This window comes from Syngnathus scovelli, chromosome 2, assembly GCF_024217435.2.
Source record: "Syngnathus scovelli strain Florida chromosome 2, RoL_Ssco_1.2, whole genome shotgun sequence".
In the NCBI taxonomy this organism is placed as follows: Eukaryota; Metazoa; Chordata; class Actinopteri; order Syngnathiformes; family Syngnathidae; genus Syngnathus; species Syngnathus scovelli.
Genome location: NC_090848.1, coordinates 1239774 through 1260141, shown reverse-complemented (window position 1 = coordinate 1260141; position 20368 = coordinate 1239774). Strand labels below are relative to the sequence as shown.

The window sequence follows — 20368 nt, the reverse complement described above, 5'->3', positions numbered from 1 at the left end:
AAAAATTGGGGATTTCACAAAAGATTTGACTTTTGGGTTGGTAAATGAACATCTTTACAATTTTACCTGTTCAAAGTGTTGAGATATTGACAAATTGAATTTGTACTTTTAATATTAAACCACAAAAATTTCAAACTATATTTTATAAAAAGCGACATCCTTTTTCCATCTTCAAAAAAAAAAAAAAAAAATACAACTTGTTTTATTTTGAAAGATTTCATCCAGGAAGACAAACAGGAGGGGATTAAAGCAGATCAAATACAAAATTCAATCACTTCAATTTTCCATATTTACAAAGATTAAAAAGTTCCTTGTACTTTTCCAAATTAATATGACAAAATAATCTTGTAGATTTTTTCTGGTTTGAACTTTGTGACATTTTCATGGCTTCTCAAATTAACTTTTCTTGCTGCTGATGTCCACATGTTTGAAATCCTGCAACACAGATGTAAATGTTTGTCTTAAAAGAAAACATTTGAAAAGAGAGAAGTGGCTGAAAGCCCACACTTTTAAGATGACACAAATCTGACCAGTACCATCAGAATAAACAAAATACACTCAAACTGTGCTACAGCACACGGGCGCCCTCTAGTGGCACAAAAAAGAATCACCGCCTAAGTGCAGTTCAGTTTAATTTTTTAGTTGTCTCCAATACGTTTGTGTTTAATCTTAAAGAAAGTACAAACCACGTTATATTATAGTGACTTATAATATTAAATACGTTTTTAGGAATAAAATGTTTCGTGTTTGATGTATTTTATTGTTGCTTGACAACCGTTGCTTTAGTTCAATCTTGACATTTTTTTTTTTGTTTCAAAATTAGGAACCAAATTGCATCCTGACTAAGTTTATAAGGGATAAAGTTAAGTCGACTGATATTCACCGTGATTTTAACCCTTTGTAATTTGGGTCTTTGCTTAAAATAAATAAATAAATAAATAAATAAATAAATAAATAAATAAATAAATAAATAAATAAATAAATAAAATTGGCGGTTTCTGCTTGGTCACGTGCGCCAGGTGTTGCATATCAAAATGGCGGTTCTGACCGTGCCGCTGGGCGTGGATCCGATTTCTTTGCTCTTGTCAAGCCAGTGGTTGATTCGGTCCGACATTGCTTTAGTGAAGCCCCGAAATTCCTGCAGACATGGCCAATATTGAAGTGCTTTGCAACACGGAGCGTGCTAGCTGTGTGCTTACATGTTTGGATTTGGAAGGGCTTAATGGGCTCGTTTCTCGCGGCTCCTTCTCAAAGAGATCCCTCTTCCTGGACACCTCGTCCAGCAGGTACAAGGTACGTTGGCTCACGTCGGGAGATCGACCCGTTTCCGATTTCTGTGGAATATCTCATGAAATAATTCCGCTTTATGTACTTTGAAGACCGGACAATACCTGAGCAGCTTGGGCCAGTCTCTCCATTTTCTCTTGGATGGCTCGAGAGGAGACTCGTTGTGCGGAACTGTACAGAAGTTTGATTCTGGTGAGTCATGCGTGGGATTTAAAGCTTTTGTGAATTAGACAAATTAAAAATATGACCTACTTTCTCTGGAAAGATGATGATTTTTCCTCGTTGAGGTGTTCAATCTGATCCAAAACAACAAAAAAGTCAGCATAATATGTCACTTAATCTGTCACCCTTGTATTGGGTTGTGTCATAATTAATAGGCTTATGGAGTACCTCAAGGTTCTGTAATAGGACCCAAATTATTCATATTATTCATTGATAAATGTTTCTGAAATATTTAAAAGTTTTGTTGAAGGTGAATCAAATACACTAAACTAAAAACAGTTTGTTTTGGGCACTTACAAATAATTGAAGTCACTCTACATTCACTTTAAATTAAAATAGCAGCCGGGATGTCCTGAAAAATCAATTCTAGATTTATAGCTCCCCATGTTCAAATGGGCCAGAATGTCCCAATATCTTTACGTCATCATTTTGTACTTTCAAGTTGGAGTGCACTAACTTGTACTGTGTTGGATTCAATTTTTTGGGAGGCCACCCTGACGCTTGCACTAAAACAGAGGAACAAAAAATAGTGGACAATCAAAAATCAACATCTCACACAAGCCCAAAATCTGATCATAACATATCTTCAGACCTCCTCTGCAATGGCGAACTCCCCTCCTCTTTCTTTTTCATCATCTGTTGACCAAGAATATGGCGTCAAATGTTGCCATTTGTATACGTAAGATTGTGTCATGTTGTTATTGTCGATATTGGGGTGCTAAAACAATGCGTGTGATGTATTTACCCTATAAGACATGGTCCTGGAGCTCTTTCTGATAAAGATAGGGTTCCCCGTCTCCTCTGTGTTATTGTTGGTCGAAAAGTTCATCGCACTGGTCTGAGAAATTTAGATGGTCAGGAAAATGATGTTATTTCCATATAATTGTTGTGGAAGTTATGATTTAAATACTACTCTATTCACCTGCAAAAGCCAGCGACAACAGATTTTTTTTATATGACAGATATGTTTGCATTCTTATTATCTATTGTATTATTTAGACTTGTTTTTAGCACTAGTTTGGTCGAATTTGTGGATGTGTTTGATAAATAGTCGATAAAACTCTACTTGCTATGATGATCTTCGTCGCTAGAGGGAGCAGTTGCTTTTTTTTTTTTTTTTTTTTTTTAATGAGAGACATGACTATTAAGTGCGTGTGTGTGGACTACCTTTGGTGTGTGTCCATTGGGAATGGGGCTCCTGGGCCCTCGAGAGGAGGGGCTACTACAAGGTGAGGACCATTGTCCTTGAGGTGACCTAGGGGTCGTCGGCGAAAGGGGGCTCACAGGAGATGTGTGCCCGCTCGCAGAGGGGCTCTTGTTGAGAGAGATCGAGACAGAACTAAAACAGAAACACAAGTAAACGTGATGGAGCAACAGCGACCTGAACGTCATGCTAGCATAGCTTTGCTAATATTATTTTCTTGGCATCTGTATTGAAAGTAAAAGTGCGGCAAAAATAATGCTTGTTAACCTGACAAACTTGCTCGTTGGGGTGGATGGTTGTCTGGAAAGTGAGTGTTTCTTGGACGGGTCGCCTTTTTCTTTCTAATGAAGACACAGCATCAACATGAGTCACCTGCTACACACCTCGCGTTACGTAACATCGTAGGGTCAAGGCCTTGCACAATCGCAAGTTGCTATAATGCCTTATAAAGAGTTCCTCGTATAAATCAAAACAGTTGATTCACCCAAGACTGATAGAGGGGAATGATATAGATTGTATAACAAGTTGTATGGGTACCATCAAAGATATGTGCAAGGATTGTTTTTGTTGCCTGACAACCACAAAAAATAATTCTTAATGATTTCATTAGAGAGTAGAGTTGGCGAAACGAATTTTCAAACCCTTTTTGTTGTCTTTCTGTATGTTTTGTGTGCTCCCCTGCCTGAGTTGCTTTTGCAAGATGTGGAAGATGATTAACATGACTCTGTGTGGGGCAACAGCTGACTGCCGGCAATGGGTGGCATCGGTCCAACTCGGCCTTCTTGGGGCTTGTCTGCATAAATGTGGTCTTTGTGTGTGTGTTTTGTTCAATTCTTAGTTGTGTATTTTCAGGGGGCAGGATAGTACATTTTGGCATGGTCTTATATGTAACATTGATAAAACAAATCATCTTTAATTGAAGAAATGCACATCTAATGTCAAGAATTAGTCAATATAAAACATGGCTTACGTGGCTGTTGATTTTCTTGGGAGGGCATGCGGTCACTGTTTGTGGCTGCTGCATTTTAGCTATGGGTTGCTCCACGCTTAGCTCCTCCTCGGATCCTCCTCCTCCCTCGCCATACTCCTCGTCATCCTTCCTGACCACATCCTGGCGCTTCAGAGACTCCGTGCGCCTCAACCTGCGCTTCTCATCCCGGACTCGCAGTATCTCCATAAAGTCCACCTGCATCTGCTCCTCACTAGAAATAAAGCATTTGTGAAGGAGCCGGATGACAAACGCTGTCAAGCTAAGCCGCTTTGGATAAATCCCCCATTTTCATGCATGGTGTCAGTTTGCAAGGAATACAGGTGACAAATTCCCGTGGGGCAAAAGTGTCAAATCCCCGCTTTGCTTAGTGTCTCGGGAAAGCCAGACACCATTAAAGCAGAGGAACACCTTGGATGCCAGATGAAGAAAATCGAAATGGAGCACTTATTAAAGGATTTATGAGGTGAACTTTAACCTGCTGGAGCCCTGAGATGTTTCAGGCGGGGTGTCGAAGACCTGGTTGCTTGCGGGCGTGTCAACGGGTGCCACACTCAAGTCGTCGTCGTCGAAGGAGCTGCTCTTCACCCTCCTCCTCCTCTCCCTCTCCACCTCCTCCTCGTCCTCCATTGTCCTCTGGCGCGCCAACCTGAGGTGACATGCGAGGTCATAAAACGGAAACGTATCAGTCGCAATGTAACGCCATGGAATATAAAACAATAAACTGTTGGAAAGGGGAGATTGCGCTTTGGCTGTTAGTCCAAGCTTGCTCTCTTCGCTATGCAACGGCTGAGACATTTTATTTATCAAATATTAGCAAGGTGCAGCTTTTTATTACAATTTTTCTTCCATATGCTCAACCTACAAAAAATATGGACCACAAACCATGAAAGTGAACCGAGAACAACATGAAATTGTTTTATTGGGACACTTTCCAGTTTGAATGTAATATTTTGCATAAATGAGGAATTGCAAAACTGAATTCAGCTTTTTAAGGCCAAATTTGGGCTAGCTCACAATTCCTCAACTGCTACAGCTAATATTTTTCTTCATGAATGCCAGCAAACATAAAAAAAAAGCCAGAAATCATAGTAAACCACTATTTTTGTCTTTTTTTTTTTTTTTTAAGTCAGTCAATATGAAAATATCTGCAAACATTTAAAAATAGAAAATTTCAGTTAACCTACAACATACATCACTATTATTCCCAAAAATATTTTATATAAAGGAGCTCGTCACAATTGTGGCAAGGCATGAGACATTGTGACTTCCTAGGAATGTTGACATTTATGTCAAATTTGTTTCCGACTGCGTTAAACCTTCAGTTGTAATTTTAAGGAATTATTCATTTGTTATTCTTTGTCAAACAAGTGACCCTTCACATTAACCGGTACACAAGAAGTAGCTCATTTTTTAAGAAGGTTAGTGAACTGAAACAAAGTAAATACACCATATGTCTTCAGAAAATGCACTCTTTTTAAAGAAGTAAGATTTACCTGGACAAATTGGACCAGTTTCTCCGACTGCCGGACATGCCGGACGAATAATTTGTCCCGGTGTTCTCGAGTCAAACTGAAAGGAAACTGACAGGCACTTTGGAGGGCGCTGGCTACATCGCACCACCAAACAATCCACCTTTACCCTGTTCACTGAGGTGTCACATAACCACAAAGGTGAGCTACCCACCTGAGCGAGAGAGAGAGAGAGAGAGGAAGGGAGGGGGGTGCGAGAGAGAGAGACTTTCGTTGTCAGCCGACAGAATTAAACAATAACTGAAGGGAAATGATGCAATGGGAGAGAGGTGGTGGTTTTCTTATACACGACACAACTATTAGCACAATTATGCACTAGCTAGCTTAGTTAGCATTTATTTTTTGACATTGAGTCCTTCTCGAATCCGGCCAGTCCGAATTGCACGCTGAATATCGATGACTAAACATAAACTTATTTGTCCCGAGATAAATGTATTTTGCAAATAGACTTGACAAAAGGGAAGCGTACAGTATGTGTGTCCAGCTGGGTGTGTGAGTTGTGGTATTGTTTGCTCTTCTGTAAATGGCGTCGCCTATTTTGTTCAATTGGACTCTGCCCCAGGATCTGCTGCCTCACCTCATTGTTAAAATATCAAATATTGTGCTGGCCTAATTATGATTTTGCAGTTCTGCACCGACATGACCACCATCAAACCTTTTGATTTATTACATTTTTAAATTGAATTTATATTTTGAAGTAACCTACTCTAATCACCTATTCAAACTAAATGAATTAGAACAATGAAAGTTCAAATGAAATAAGATTAACTATGGAAAAATCCAAATCGATTTGTAAATAACCTTGGTGCTGACACCATATGACCATGAACATCTTCTGAAGACCATAAACTTGGATCTGTTATTCAAAGATAACACAAAACGTCACAAAAAAAACCTGATTGATTTTATTAGGATGCAACTTATGTTACTGCTTCTCACTCCACCGTTTTTCAATACAAAGCAAATGAAAATAATCATAACGACAGTCAGCTCATGAATTTTGAGCAAATAAATCTGAGCGCTTGGCGAACTGCGTTGAGAGAAAGCTGCCACGGGCCGCCGCAGGAGCTCACGTTGCAGGTTCACTGCGCAGGAGCCTTGGCAGCGTCAAACATCTTCTTTCTTCCCTCCATGCCTGACATAGCCTCCACATTTTTTCTCCAGTCGCTGTCCTCTACTGGCCGCTTCTACGGGAAAGAAAAGATTGAGAGATTTCTTTGTTGATTTCTAAATGTGACAACTTTATTGGGTTTAGCGGGGTCGGGTTCACAGTGCATGTATTGGCACACACACACATCCACACACACGGGGCCAGTAATCACAACAAAGGCTTTCCTTTTGTAGACAATGGTTTCATTGTCTCAAGTCGGCTCCTCCTCTTACTCATAAAGTCGCAGCCTCGCCCTCACCGGATGTTTGTGTAATGAAGAAATAACTCGTAAAGTGCAAATGTGGAATTAGCGTCAACTGAAATTGACATTTAGTAGAAAAAATTCTGACCAGTGGCTGTGGAGTGGCCAGTAAATTTTACGGGGAGGCCATGACCTCCCCTGGCCACCCCATTGCAGCGCCCCTGCGTGGGTCTCGTATGAGCTTTATTTTACGCACCTTCTCCGTGTCTTCTTTCTTGACGGACTTGAGGTTGGCTCGGAGGTCCATGGAGACTTTATGTTTGGAGCCCAGCAAGGAGCGCAGGATGGCGTCAGCAGACACGCGAACGCGCCGTAGAGCGGGCCTCTTGAATTTGCCCCTCAGGTCCAACACCTTGATGCTCAGATCTTGAATCTGGACCAGGATTGGAGAAACTTCATATCAGATGGTGACATTTAAGGTAGCGTGTGATGTACCTCTCGTGTGTTGAGCAACACTTTGGCTTCAATGTCATATCGCTCCTCATCTACCAGGTCAATTTTGTCATGGAGCTGTTTGCACAGATCCTACATTTAGAAGACACACAAATCAATGCAAGTTGGTCTGCTACAGTTCGTTGTTCATCTTGAATGGTTGAAGCACCTGCAATTGCGCAACGCTCATATGATTTAGGTTGACGGATGGGGCTCTTTCGGCCAGGTATTTATGTTTCTCCCGTTCTTTCTCATGGATTTCATGCTCTAGTTCCTCCTTGGCCTTTGCTACCATCAGACTCTGAAATAGAAAAAACAAACACCTTGACTCACTGAACTGCCGCGACGATATTTGCGGGTTCCTCATACCTTGAGCATTAGCTTCCTTGAAGCGGAAATTTTTGGTTTCCTCTAGATGAAGAACACAACATGATGTAACGACTCTACCACTCTTGTTTATGTTCCTGAAAGTTTGATCTTACCTCTGGCCTGTAAGAGACGGTCAAGAGAAGAAAATATTTATTGACTTAGATTTCGATATCATTGTGCGTATCGAGTTTTAATCATTTTTGGGCTTAACTGTGTGTACGCTAATCTATAATAAGATCACTCACAAATGCTCAGGCATCCTGATGATGGAATCCCCACCCCACCCTGGAGAAGAGATAGAAGAGATTAGACCTTCATTGGCAGTTGTTGTGTCACATCATCTTTTGCATGCATCTCATTGGACGTTCGCTCAGATGGCAATTGCGCAAAATGTTCTCACTGTTGCTTAACGTACACTCCTGGAATTCAACGGAACTTTCTTCTTGCAAGGAATATATTTTCAGAATAGAGTACTTTAAATGGAAAGTCCATCCATCTCCTGAATTCCTGTCTGGAGTTGTTTCCACCTGATCTTCAGTCCTCCTCTCTCACCCCAAACTTTTCTCCTATGTCAGATGGCCGTGGTATGACTCAGTCTCACATGAGTTCACCCCCTTCTCTACTTCTCACACTCCACCGAGGGGAACATCAGTGATGCACACCCCAAAGCACATCCGAGAACTGCTCCGGTGGATTAGAAAGATTCCAAACAAATAGCTGCGCCTCATCCAGTTCTGTCCCCCGTGTCCCTGTTTTTGGATTATCTCGTCGCAGACATCTGAATGGCCTGTCTCCCCAAATAGACGCGGAGGACATCTGATAGACAGCTGTGGAGGCCGACTTGGCTATGAAGCAGACCGGCCTGGTCCAGGGATTTACCTACAATAACTCATAAGATGTTTGAAAACCTCTGTGGGGGAGCCAACTTTGCAATGTAATACACAGAAGGAGAAAAAAAGCTACCAAAGATCAGATCAGGAACCCTTGTGTTCAATTAAAGCTACAATTTAGAAAAGCGAGGTAAATATTAAATAGATTTCGAATGTCTAGTTGACATCTCCGACAGTTGCAAAAAGAAAACAGTGCATCATTATTGTTGATAGTAGCATTGTCGTATTAGTAGTACCAATCAAGTAGAACACAATCTAGTCACTTAGTGAGAGGCTCTTACCAGTGGCAGAAGAGACGAAGATGTAACGGCGTGACGATGGACAAAATCAGAGATGAGCAAGAGCAATTTGGTGGCCCTCTATTTAAGCGCACCTCCCATCATCTCACTCCGCTCTCTCTTTTGTTAGTGGAGGTTATTATTAGCCCTCCACCCCTATTTTTTTGCTCTGCCCAATCTTTGGTTGCCCCGTCTACACTTCTCCCCCCACAGATCCATCTTAAACCAGGGATACGGTCCGGCTCTGACAAGCCACGGTGATGCTGCCAGCTCACGAGTTTTACTGATGAGACGTTGATAAAAAGGGACTTCAGACTTCATGAAGAAGATCTGAACCTTTTAGTGTTTGATGGGGTGCCAGTGGAGAATGAATTCTTGCATTTTGCGGTAGCGGTGCCAAATGCTAGCTTGGCTACGTTTGTAGTAAACGGTCAGCTGATGGTACTTTGGCATGACAAGCAAATTATCAACATGGATTTTATTTTTTTCCATTTTTTTTTTCCATCTCTTACCTGTTATACCAAATGTGGAATTTGGTTTTCATTCATGAGTCATAGATCAACAGATCTTCTCAAACCTTAGAAAGGAAGCCAAGGCACATCATTTTACAAAAGAAAAAAAATAGACACACTGAGTATTAATTATGGTGGTTATTGTAGGTTCAGTGCACCATTTATTTATTTATTTTTTTAAATTTAATTAATTGTAAATTATCTGCATATGTCTGGTAAAGTGAACATTGTTAGCAAGATGACAGTGGCTAATGAAATTGCTAACCAATTAAATTTTCAAAAATAATACTTCACATATACTGAATTGTTGGTTGCTGAAGTGTAGGCCTACGCAACTTTAAAAAATATATATCTTGTCTATTGCAGGCATGGTCTGGAATCCAACCCCAAGGTTGCTGTGCATCACTAGCATAGCTAGATGGGCAAAGTAACTGTACATTACTTGTAGCAGATACATGACATTTAGGTTTATTGCATCTTGAATCAAATATCATTCAACACACTTTGAAGTTGTTCTACTCCAAGGCCAGCTCCACTTTGAAGGAACTAAATATATTCAACACAGATGCAGAAAAGTGGAGGGGGCGCCCTCTGGCGGCTACAAAAAGACGCGGCCTCAAAACCAATTCTGAGCACCTGATTCTTTTGAATATTTCACTTTCATCATGACTCATCAGATGACACTTTTCCATAGGGGCGCTTGCGTGTCTTCCCAGCAAAACTGAACCCTTTCCGTTGGATAATCATCTAATTGTTTACAGGTCTCGCAACTTTGACATCGGTTTGGTGGTGGCATTCAACAAAACCAAATCAAAACTGCCTCCTCTTGCCATACCGTTGCTTCCCGAAGTGACTCACGAGGTGCGGCAACAGCGCTCGGGGTTTTCCACAGTGTAATGAAAGACGTCCATGGCGCACAATCAAGCCTTTTTTTTCCTCCCCCCCCCCCCCCTCTGACTCGGACACAACAGCACAGCTTAACACTCACACTGTTGTTTTGCTGACATGCAAAACATGCTTGAATGAACAACATCTGCTTAATTGGAGCCAGTTGACCGGGAGATTTTGCTCAATGTCACATGTTCACGTTATTCAGCTCTCCGACTTTTGGAATTTATTATTCATGTGGTTGGCTACAAAAAAATGGAGCTCACGCAACAGTATTAGTAATGCTTTATTTATTAAATAGAAATAATACCACAAGTATGTGCACAAATATTTATTCTTCATGCTAATCCTTGCACGGGAGAGCAAAGCTGTAAGACCTCAAGTGACTCAGAAGTTTGTGAAATATCAAGGCACACACGGTGAAAGAATCCAAGTCTTCATCGCAAAAATTTTTATCCCACCTTGTCGGAAATAACAGACAGTGAAGAGTTAGAAAGACTCGGTGCGCCAGCGTGAAAAAGTTCAGGTTACACATCGACTCTTTCGGCCCGTCATTTGGAAAAGACCGGAGAGCCCTTTAGTCGTCGATGCTAACGATGTAGAAATGCTGCAAAGAAAACAGAAGATATGATTATCCATCAATGTAAACATGACATTTTACAGCGGCTACACCACACTGTCGCCACGGCGACGAAGTTAATTTGGGAACGGTGCTACTGGGCTCACTTAAGGAAGCGTGGCTGCAAATTCCTAGCGCGTGAGCGCAGAGTTCCGACTTAAACGTGCACGTCATAAACGCGTGAGGCTTTTGAGTGAGTGACAAGGTTGTTGTTATGGCTGGCCTGAAAATGTGTCTTTTTCACCAAACTTGTCTATATATTGTAGATCTAGAATTGACGGTCTTGGGGGAATTGTAGTTCATCTCTGGCTGCTACAAACTTTGTTTAAATGAAGTTCCGATTAGGAACAGCAAGCTTTCAGACAGAAGGGAAGTAAACAAGCGTGTGGCTAAAAATACTTGGCTGCCAATTGAGGGAGAGGTTGGCTCACGTTATTACGCGGGCTCAAATTGCAACTTAGAGTGAGACGTTGGCTTTGATGCACATGCTGAGAAGAGTGGCACCGCTGTCGAGGTTCCGACACAGGGAGAGGCCATGTTTAAAAAAAAAAAAAAAAACCTAAACATCAACATAAATGTTTTCATTCCTTCCACTTAAATGGCAGTTAGCACCTAATACAACAGGGAGATGAAACCGAAATTCATCTCCATAGTGCTTAGACTTAAGGATGACATGCTTGAAGGCACGTTCACCTTTGAGCTCACCAAATTTATTCATACTAGTTTGTTTTACATTTGGTCTCAAATTAGAATAAATCGTAGAATCTGACCAAATATAATTAGATAATGCAACAAGATGACACCTGAATTGTTTTTTTTTGTAAATAACAGGATGTGTTCCAAAAAAGTAAATCGACAAATTGTGATTTTTTTTTTTTTTTTGTAATTCCAAACCAGCAATTTATTTTTTGTGGCATTTTCGTTTCATGTTGTGCCCACTCGTTCCCCGTCAGACCCTGACGCCCCATCATGTGGCTTGGCTCAATGTTTGGTAAACAAACAATCTGATGGTCAAATGTTCTTAATCAATTTCAATAGTACTGAGAACCTCCTACAAGCCCGAATAGTCATTTTTTCAGAAAGTAACAAAGTACAAATACTGTATTTCTGTACTTATTTTTCAAGTGTTTCCTTATTTATCCCCTAACATTTTATTTTTACTCTATACATTTGAAAACAGACAACTGTACTTTCTATCCTCTTTATTTAGTCATAACAGGCTTTTTTTTTCGTCACAAAGACATAACGTTAAATATAATTAAGACAGATAAACGCGGACAGTGCAGAACTTAATAGAATCATTGATTGAGAAACATGAAATAGGAATAATATATTTATTTAGTTCAAAACGTTGGCAATACCACGAGAATAGATTTTTAGGCGTCCGTCGCAGACGAAATAAAAAAACATGACTTAAGTAAGACTTGAGTCAGTGCTTCTTTTTACCTGTCTTTTTGGTAATACAAGTACGTCCACTTCACTCAAATTGTGATATCTGGTCATCCTCCTCGGTGCCGCTCAGGTGAGCAGTGGAAATGAGTCTCTTCCTCCCGGTCTGCACGGCTTGGAGGTTCTTGTAACGGACCAGAGCCAAGGCGATCTCCGCGTTCCACGCTGTACCGTCCTGCGGACAGCGAAAGTCGATCTCCTTGCCGGTGCTCATAACCACGGTGAAGTACACCAGGCCACGCTTGTACTCCACGCAGTCCACCGTCACCATGCGTTCGAAGAGCAGCTCCTTGGCTCTGGAGTCCGAGCTCCACGCCACGCAGGGTGCGTGGGACGCGGCGTGACCCTTGCAGTTGCGCAGCCGCAAGCCATCGTCGGTCAGGACGCAGCGCTTCTTCTTCCAAAGCTGAAGGAGACCGCCGCTGCGTTTCTCCAACAGCCCGTCTTGCGCCGTGAGAGACATCGCAGCAGAGACGGTCAAATCCACATCACGCGTGGGGGTGGATTACATCGCTGCTGTTCCTGCTCCTGCTGCTCTTGCTACTGTGGCTTCTGCCTAACCGGATAACGCGCAGTCAATAGATATGTTGGGACATGCCCGGCGTGGAAAAGCGGAAACCCCCGCCCACCTCGACCTGTTCATTGACGGAGTCCACACGGACACACCCTCGCTCCTCATTCGTGACATCCCAAGAAGCCGCTACCGCTACCGGCTGCCCCGGCGAGTTTCAAAGTCTTGCCACGTCACGTGTATCCATCGTGACTGATACTAAACAGCAATTAAAGGTAGGACGAGCTTTTCCACTCGGCAAAGATTTTTGAAAAATTCTACAAACTAGACCAGTTCCCAAACTTTTTCCAAGGCCACCAAAGCGGGCGGAAACAAACTGGACCCAATTTTAATTTCGGCACCCGATTCGGGGGATTTGGTGAATTTAAGAAAGTTTACGGCCTAATGTCATAAAAGTACGAACAATTGCCACCAAAGTGCTCATACATATCTCAGACCAGATCACAAAAGTCCCCTCAATATTTTGGCTTTTATGGTTTGTGGAGTGGTATGAATTCCACTTCATTGCCCTTTAAAGTCTGTCAAGAGTGTTTAAAACAAAAAAACAATCGCCACAGCAAATGACTTAATTAGCCTGTGCCTCACCCAGCCACAAAATTCCATAAAAATGTGTCCAGTGACACTAAAGAATTGTCAAAATGACAAGAAAATTTCCCGACTCCTGTGAAAGAAAGTACATGGAAAATACAATGACATGGCCACCTTTGATGCAGGAAAAGTGCCGTGATGGCGTAATGCCGGCCGGCCAGCCGGCAGACAGAAAGGAATTGTCCTCCATGTCTGGAATGGTTGACATGCCTTCCAGTTGGGCGACACAATGCACTTCATGGGTGTATCGTACCCATGACTTTAATTACGCCATGCAAAGTGACGCGTTAGTGCCGCACTATGCGAGGAATGTTTACTATGAATAGGCATCACGTCTGCAATCTTCCATACAAGTCACTCTTCCGCTTTGAATTCTCCCAGCTTCAATTGATAAAGTGCATTCGTGAGAATTGTTTTTCGTAAAGAAAAGAAAATCTTATTTTTTTCTACCCATCTTTATTAACTTTCAGCAATCAAGTATACAGTGCAATACATTTGATGACCTTAGTGTGGATTATATTCACGTAACGATCAATTTCCTCCAATTACATATAACAGTCAAACGGCAAATGATATGCTCTTTAGCCGCATCATTTTTAATTTATAATTTAATACAGTTTACTGGAGTACAGGTTCACTCACCTCAACATTTAGTGCACCTGCACCTACAATGTTGTTTTTTTTTTTTTTGGTCACATTGTCTTTAGCATTATGGATAAAAGCAATGCCCCATACTGAAATGGATACACAGAGATATCTTTCAAGTCGTTCCTCTTTAATTGGTTCCGTCTACTGAGTGAGTGGCAGAGCTCCGGCTCCACTTCCGTATCCATAGCCCTTTGGCCCAAAGTCTTTTGCATAACACGCTGTAAAACAAAACAATAGCGTCACACACACCATTTCAACGTCCTACCCATTGGATAATAATTTGTCCCTTTTTAACGGCTATCTGTACAAATGCTACTTATCTTTGGTTTAGATTCCAAACAGTGAGTCAAAATTCTGTATGTTTTACATATTTACATTACAACTGGCTCACTTAATTAGCTTCAGTTCAAAGGTCACAGCCACTGCTAGGCTAGGCTAATACAAACAACAGACCAAAATAGGCTTTGATAGTAATTTACTAACGATGTCATAGTCATGGAGCAAGATTTTTTTTTCCATTCCTGTAAACGTAATGGAATGGATATATATATTTCAATCTAATACCAATATTTTCAGTAGTACAGTGGTTCTTAAAGCTACCTTTGGTGTTGTGATATTCAACAAAGTGGTGCGTGAAGTGTTAGTTTTTTAATATGGCGCCCTCTGCTGACCAACTTGTGTTCTTTACAGCTCTTTTGTAATGTTGTCACTTTGTAAATGGGACTGCAACTTGTGGAATGTAAAACTTCCAACAAACCCCAAACATATTTTATTTGCTGTTATTTGGACTCATGAATATGATCTTTTGTTACCTTTGCAGTAAATTTCTCCATCCTTGTCGGCAAGCGTGGTCGACTCGAGCCCCTTTCCGCACGTGGCGCAACGGAAACAGCCCGTCTTGTGCCACGACTGCAAACCGATAGAATGTGAGTTATTCTTCATTATTTCCCCTCAAACACACTTCTTTGTTTTCTTCCTTACACTTCCAGCTCCTATCACTTTCTCCGCAGCGTAGACAGACTTGCCACATCGAGGGCATTTCTCGGACCCGCCAAATTTCTGAGCCAACTTTGAAGGGTTGGCGTTGGTTGTCGGGCGATGAGCGGGCGGCCTGAGTGGCAAATAACCGAACTGAAAAAAATCTTAAAAAAGGAATTGTGTATTTCCACCTGGTTGTACTCACTCTTCTCGGGTGATCCCTTGCCCCTCGCCCTTGTCCATGTTAAGGGTCCCCGCTCCGACGCCGAAACCGTAACCTTTTGGCCCGTACGTCTTGCCGTAGCACGACTTGCAGTAGATTTCATCCAGGTGAACAGCAACGGTCGTACTGTCCAAGCGCTTGCTACACACGGCTGAACAGACGCAACATTTTAATCTTACATGTCATCATTGAGCTCCTTTTATGGAGCAGCGTTTTTGTTTTCCTCCAAATTCCTTTTGGAGGAATGTGCGCCATTGCGACACAAATAACATTAGCGCACTTCTGTCTGTGTGAAACTCTTCCAGAAAATTCTTTCACTTGCAACAACTGGGTTTAATTTTTGGGTCCAATCAAGATGAATCAAGCAGGTGAACCAGTTTATGGATGCTCCCTAGTTACTGATGTCAGAGCAGATTTGGCTCGGAAAGTAAATCTTGCAGTCCGGCTTAACGGTAATTTGCCAGAATGGACAGTTGGTTAGTTGCAGTTAACTCACAGCACGCAAAGCAGGCCTTGTGGAATCTCCGACTGTCACAGAGGACCTCCTCTGCAAAGTAAACCGTCCTCTTACAACGTCCACACTGGTTTCCTCCACCTAAATTCATTCTTCTCCAACAAATGCATGCAGGAACACAGAAACAGATGAATTCATTATTTTGCATATTACATATGAGATTGTTTTTTTGCTTTTTCTGTCCGAGTCCAGATCCAAATCCAGTAACTTTACGACTGCCAATTGGCTGTGGTTTTGTTTCTGGATGGACGAGGCATAAGAGCCGCTAAAGGAGAGTGCTTGTGTGGAAAATTATCTTCGAATTATGTGATGTGCCTTTTTGCTCTCAAGCCGCAATGACTTTCACAGTCAGCTCTTGTCTTTCCACATCCGTGTTCCTCGCAGTCCAAAATATCCAACAACGTCTCGCTCGGTTTTGTTCTGCATCACTTCACTTCCAAGCTTTCTGATGGGAATGTTTTGTTCGACTGGGAAGATCTTGTATGATTTATTTTTTTATTATAATTTAGGACTGGAGGCTGGCTTGTATTCTTGCTCTTTGAGAGCAAATCTTATAAATGTAACCCTAAAATATGTTTCTAGTACTTCTGTGTACAGCAATACACATTTGGTATCAATACATATGATTTATTGTATGTTGTTGGCTTTATTTCCTAGTCGGTTCTTGTGATTGGACGCCGTCTACACAACAAGCGGATTGGTTGACGTTCAGATGTCATTAATAGTTATTACTATGACATTTAAGTTCTACAAAATTGTAATTGAAAGTAGTAGTGTTGCTACGGGACTGCAAGATCTGAAAAGTGAGAATATTAAATGTCAAAACTAGTGCTGCTGCATCTACAAGTCCACTTTGAGATGTTTTCCTACTCCTCGACAAACTGGCTTGCCAATTTTTGCTTAACCCATCAGAGTGAATATAAAGTAGGAGAATAATTGTTCAAAGTCCTTCCTGAAGGTTTTGGAATCGCATTTCCCGAGCTATGACGTCTGTGCTGCACATGCAGCAGTGTTTTTAAAAAAAAAAATGGGCTGGGCAAAATGAAACGCGTATGAACATGTAGGACAGACGAAAACAGGTAAAAGTGTTAAGCCAGCACAAACTGGATCTGTTTAACTGGGAGTCAACTCGTTTCTTCAGCCCTCCTGTTTTTGCAACTTTTTAACTTTGCCAGTGGAGGACTCCTTCTAACACAGTAGTTTTGTCTGGCAACTTGCCCGACTTGAACCGGAGAGGACGTTTACCCATCATGCACTGCTAAGCAAATACAGTGAGAAAAACCAGGAAGCTTTTGGATTCAAAGTGTTACATACCTGAAAGTTGTCAGTCAGTCGGTGCAGGACAGGTTAAAGTCTGACTCTAATAATCAGATAAGTCGCTGGCTTGCAGCACTTCCTTCCTCTGTGCTGGGAGAAGGGAGGTGCTTCTCCTCTTTGTCGCTTCGGCCGCCCAAGCAAGTGGAGGAAAAAGGAATTTCTGACTCAGTGGTTGAGGGAGGGGCAATGACGAACGAGGTTTGGGTCGATTGTTTTTCGTCAGGGTGAAGATGGAAGGAGAAACTTTATCATCAAAATGGATTAAGGCCATAAAGTGTACACTCAATCAATAAATGCATTTGAATATTTGGAAGTGACAGTACACGCGGTTAAACAGAATATAAACTGTCTGTAATGAAATGTGTCAGTAAATTCTAGTTCCTCTTTCAGTGTGTTGACCTTTAACACGCAGTTACTTTCAACAGACAAACCATAAGTCTCTTGGAACTGACAGACTAATTCCAACCTTTGTGTTTTATTACACAACTTGAAATGACCTTTTGGTCTCGGCCGTAAAAGGTCAGTCCGACTGAATGCTTGAATGAGGACATTTGTAGGACTGGAGAAATTGGTCGTTGGTGGGAGACTTTGCTACCATCGTGTGGACATTTGCGGTAGTGCATCTAGATTGGATTTTTACACATTTGGGCCTTACTTGAGAATTTTAGCGCTCTTCCTCGCAAAGTCAGCAAAGGACCAATGATCGGATGTCTCTGACAGATTATCGTATCATATCGAGTGAGTTTTGCCTGTAAAAAAGAAAATCACTGGGTCGTCAATCATACATTTTAATAATAACAATAACTGTGCTTTAAGAGAGAAGCAATTCAATGAGCAAGAAAGGACAAATAAATAATAATAATAGGAAAAGGAAATAGGATGGGGATGATGTCTCCCCGGTGAATCAGAACCGGCCACAATCCTGTGTCTTGGAGGCCTCTTTGGAATTGTTTGATTTGACCTCTTGTCCTCTCAATAAGTGCAAAGACGTGGCGGCGTCTATGTAATGATGTTGTGCGTTATCTTATGACAGCCATTTTTGACGATAGTCATGTTTGACTAGACAATGAGAAGCAAAAGTGGCACATTTATGTTACCGCATGCAAAGGAGGCTTCTCAGACAACCACTTCCTCTTATCATTAAGTGTGGGGAGATTCTACAGCACGCAGAGCTGGCATTAATCTTTATTTCTTCATCTCCACCGAGCTAGAAGAAAACATTTGGGAATCTCTCTAGGAGTGACTTTTTTCGGACTTTATTTATTTATGTTAATCAGAGAAGATTAATGAGCCCATGCGGCTCTCCATTGTGTTTCACAGATGACTTTGGATCACAAGCACATCCTTTTATCTGGTTTTAATGTTGAACACATGGATGCAAAAAAATGTTTTACTGGCTACTCAAGCTGTCTTTGGTGTTCCAAAAGCAGACCAACCACGCTCTTTAATATGCTCTTCAAGCTAAATGACATTTTAATGCTTATACGTTGAATTAGTGACACATGATTAGTTTCATTTAGTTTACATAATGGTACACAACATGGTACACAAGACTATTCTTCGTGTTGCGTAATGCATGACACATAAAAATAAATAAAATACACAGCAGTTTGAAACGTAAATGAAAATTAGTCAACAGCCATACTTTAAAAATGGAACCCTGAGGTTCTTGTCATTCAATGGAACTGCTGTGTGTTGGTTGTTTGCGTGTCTAGCATATTTGCAACATCTAAGTGTGACTTGGCCACACACACACGCGCACACACACCCAGATGTCCCTCGGGTTACAGTAACACAAGTGTCCCATTGTTACAACGGCGTCTGTCTCTAAATTGGGGGGGAGATGACATGCCTCATGGACCATTAGAAGATTAGACATGACCTCCCTTGTGCACACACACACACACACACTTGACACATTTTGCTACCCATAATCCCTCAGTCATAAGCCACTTCCCGTTTTGGGAGGCAGAGAAACAAAGCAACGCATCATGTGAGTGCGTTTGCGGGAGTCTGACTTGAGCGCGTCTACCAAACGAGCTGAGCAAAACCAAAAAGGCATTTTTTTGTGAGTACAGTATTTGGATTTTATCAAATGTTTTGAATCTGGCAAGGATTTGCATGAGGAAGATGTTTACAGTGTGGTCACATGTTTGTCTCTTTATTAACATGCAGAGTAAATTGCCATGCAAGGAGACCCATTTAAAGTTCTAGTGTGGTCAGTCAAAGCAGATTAAAAGTCTTTTTTTCTGTAATCAATATTGTTGACTCAGCTTGTAGCAACTGCTTTGCAGCACAAATGTGAGATAAAATGACTAATAACATAAACACTAAAAAAATCTATGAATTCTTGCTTTTCAAATACATCAGTGATTCATTTGACTGAGACTTCCGCTGAGGCTTCAATATTATTTTGCTTCCTTCTCAAGTTGACCTCATTTTCTCTCTTTAGATTTACTTGTTCGAACATTCAAGTTTCAATTTTCCATCTTCAATTTTTTTGACTGCCAAGGTAGATTTGTCTTGAATCAACATCTGACCCTCCACGGTTTAGTACATTTTGTCCTGATCACGTTTGACTCAAGGAGACATACAGTTAGTTACCCATTATTAAATTTAAAAATAAATTGAACTTGCTCATAATGAATAGCCTCTGTGGTTCACCTGAGTTTGGTCATGTGACACTCTCAAGCTGCGCTGTGGTTGCTCACTACCTGTTGAATGAAGGAAGTGAAAGTTGAAATGGCTTCAGGCTTCATGCCAATGTCTGGGTGTGTTTCACTGTCTTGATGTGATTCTTTTATGTACCACTAGAGGGAGCTGGCATACAACTGGCATTGCTCGAACTACACTTTGAGAGACACTGCCTATGTACTGAAGTTTGATCTTTACTCAAGATCAAGCTTGAGCTATACAAGTCTTACTAGCACTGGCGGAGTTAGAGTTGGGGGGGGGGGCGCTGACCCCCGCCCCCTGAAATATACTCCGACTCCCCCTAGTGCCAGACCAGATAATTGACTTTTGGGTAGTGTCAGATTTTTTTTTTTAAACTTTTCCCCCCCACATCACCCAAAGGGAACATATAATATGCTTTTTCACATTGAAGAAGTGGAACAAATTAGATGAATGATTCATGAGCCACTCCTCTGCGTTTGTGTGTAATTGCTATCTTCCGATTTTATTATCCTTTTTTTTGATTTGTCTTAAAGTCACGAGCCTCGACTAAACGATGACTTAATTACTACTTTTAATCCCGCACAAATTATAGGGAACACTGTGTGACTAAAAAGGCACACATCTCTAAGCCACACTCATCCAGCTAATGGACCGGCCGGGCTTGTATTTCATCCCAGACAGGGGAGAGGGGGGAGCACAGCCAACAGGTCCATTACTGGCAGGGAGATAGTAATAATGATTAGGAGAAGAAAGGGGCGGGGACACAGCTGC

General features: G+C 41.5%; 4 protein-coding genes and 1 long non-coding RNA gene across 5 annotated transcripts; 1 reads left to right on the top strand and 4 right to left on the bottom strand.

Moving 5' to 3' along the window:
• Positions 1-183: 183 nt before the first annotated feature.
• On the bottom strand, positions 184-5401 carry lad1 (ladinin). Its single transcript, XM_049755190.2, has 13 exons — positions 5198-5401; positions 4180-4350; positions 3684-3915; positions 2981-3054; positions 2677-2848; positions 2255-2347; positions 2102-2145; positions 1967-2015; positions 1540-1583; positions 1392-1458; positions 1200-1334; positions 1049-1138; positions 184-435 (listed from the first exon to the last, which is right to left on the bottom strand). Exons 1-13 carry the CDS (start codon positions 5233-5235, stop codon positions 397-399), a joined length of 1248 nt encoding a protein of 415 aa, XP_049611147.1. The 5' UTR covers positions 5236-5401; the 3' UTR covers positions 184-396.
• LOC137840062 (uncharacterized) lies at positions 1149-10329 on the top strand. Its single transcript, XR_011086470.1, has 3 exons — positions 1149-1293; positions 1380-1479; positions 9888-10329. It is a non-coding gene; the product is annotated as an uncharacterized lncRNA (long non-coding RNA).
• On the bottom strand, positions 6116-8698 carry tnni1a (troponin I type 1a (skeletal, slow)). The gene is made up of 7 exons (XM_049755194.2): positions 8618-8698; positions 7692-7731; positions 7447-7566; positions 7247-7378; positions 7081-7170; positions 6842-7018; positions 6116-6420 (listed from the first exon to the last, which is right to left on the bottom strand). The coding sequence occupies exons 3-7, from the start codon at positions 7453-7455 to the stop codon at positions 6316-6318; spliced, it is 513 nt and encodes a 170-aa protein (XP_049611151.1). The 5' UTR covers positions 7456-7566; positions 7692-7731; positions 8618-8698; the 3' UTR covers positions 6116-6315.
• On the bottom strand, positions 10288-12545 carry phlda3 (pleckstrin homology-like domain, family A, member 3). Its single transcript, XM_049755195.2, has 2 exons — positions 12080-12545; positions 10288-10621 (listed from the first exon to the last, which is right to left on the bottom strand). The coding sequence occupies exon 1, from the start codon at positions 12543-12545 to the stop codon at positions 12111-12113; it is 435 nt and encodes a 144-aa protein (XP_049611152.1). The 3' UTR covers positions 10288-10621; positions 12080-12110.
• A 1369-nt stretch (positions 12546-13914) lies between these two features.
• Positions 13915-17085, bottom strand: LOC125989145 (cysteine and glycine-rich protein 1). Its single transcript, XM_049755192.1, has 6 exons — positions 16919-17085; positions 15587-15696; positions 15073-15241; positions 14871-15000; positions 14702-14798; positions 13915-14107 (listed from the first exon to the last, which is right to left on the bottom strand). The coding sequence occupies exons 2-6, from the start codon at positions 15693-15695 to the stop codon at positions 14031-14033; spliced, it is 582 nt and encodes a 193-aa protein (XP_049611149.1). The 5' UTR covers position 15696; positions 16919-17085; the 3' UTR covers positions 13915-14030.
• Between the last annotated feature and the right edge of the window lie 3283 nt (positions 17086-20368).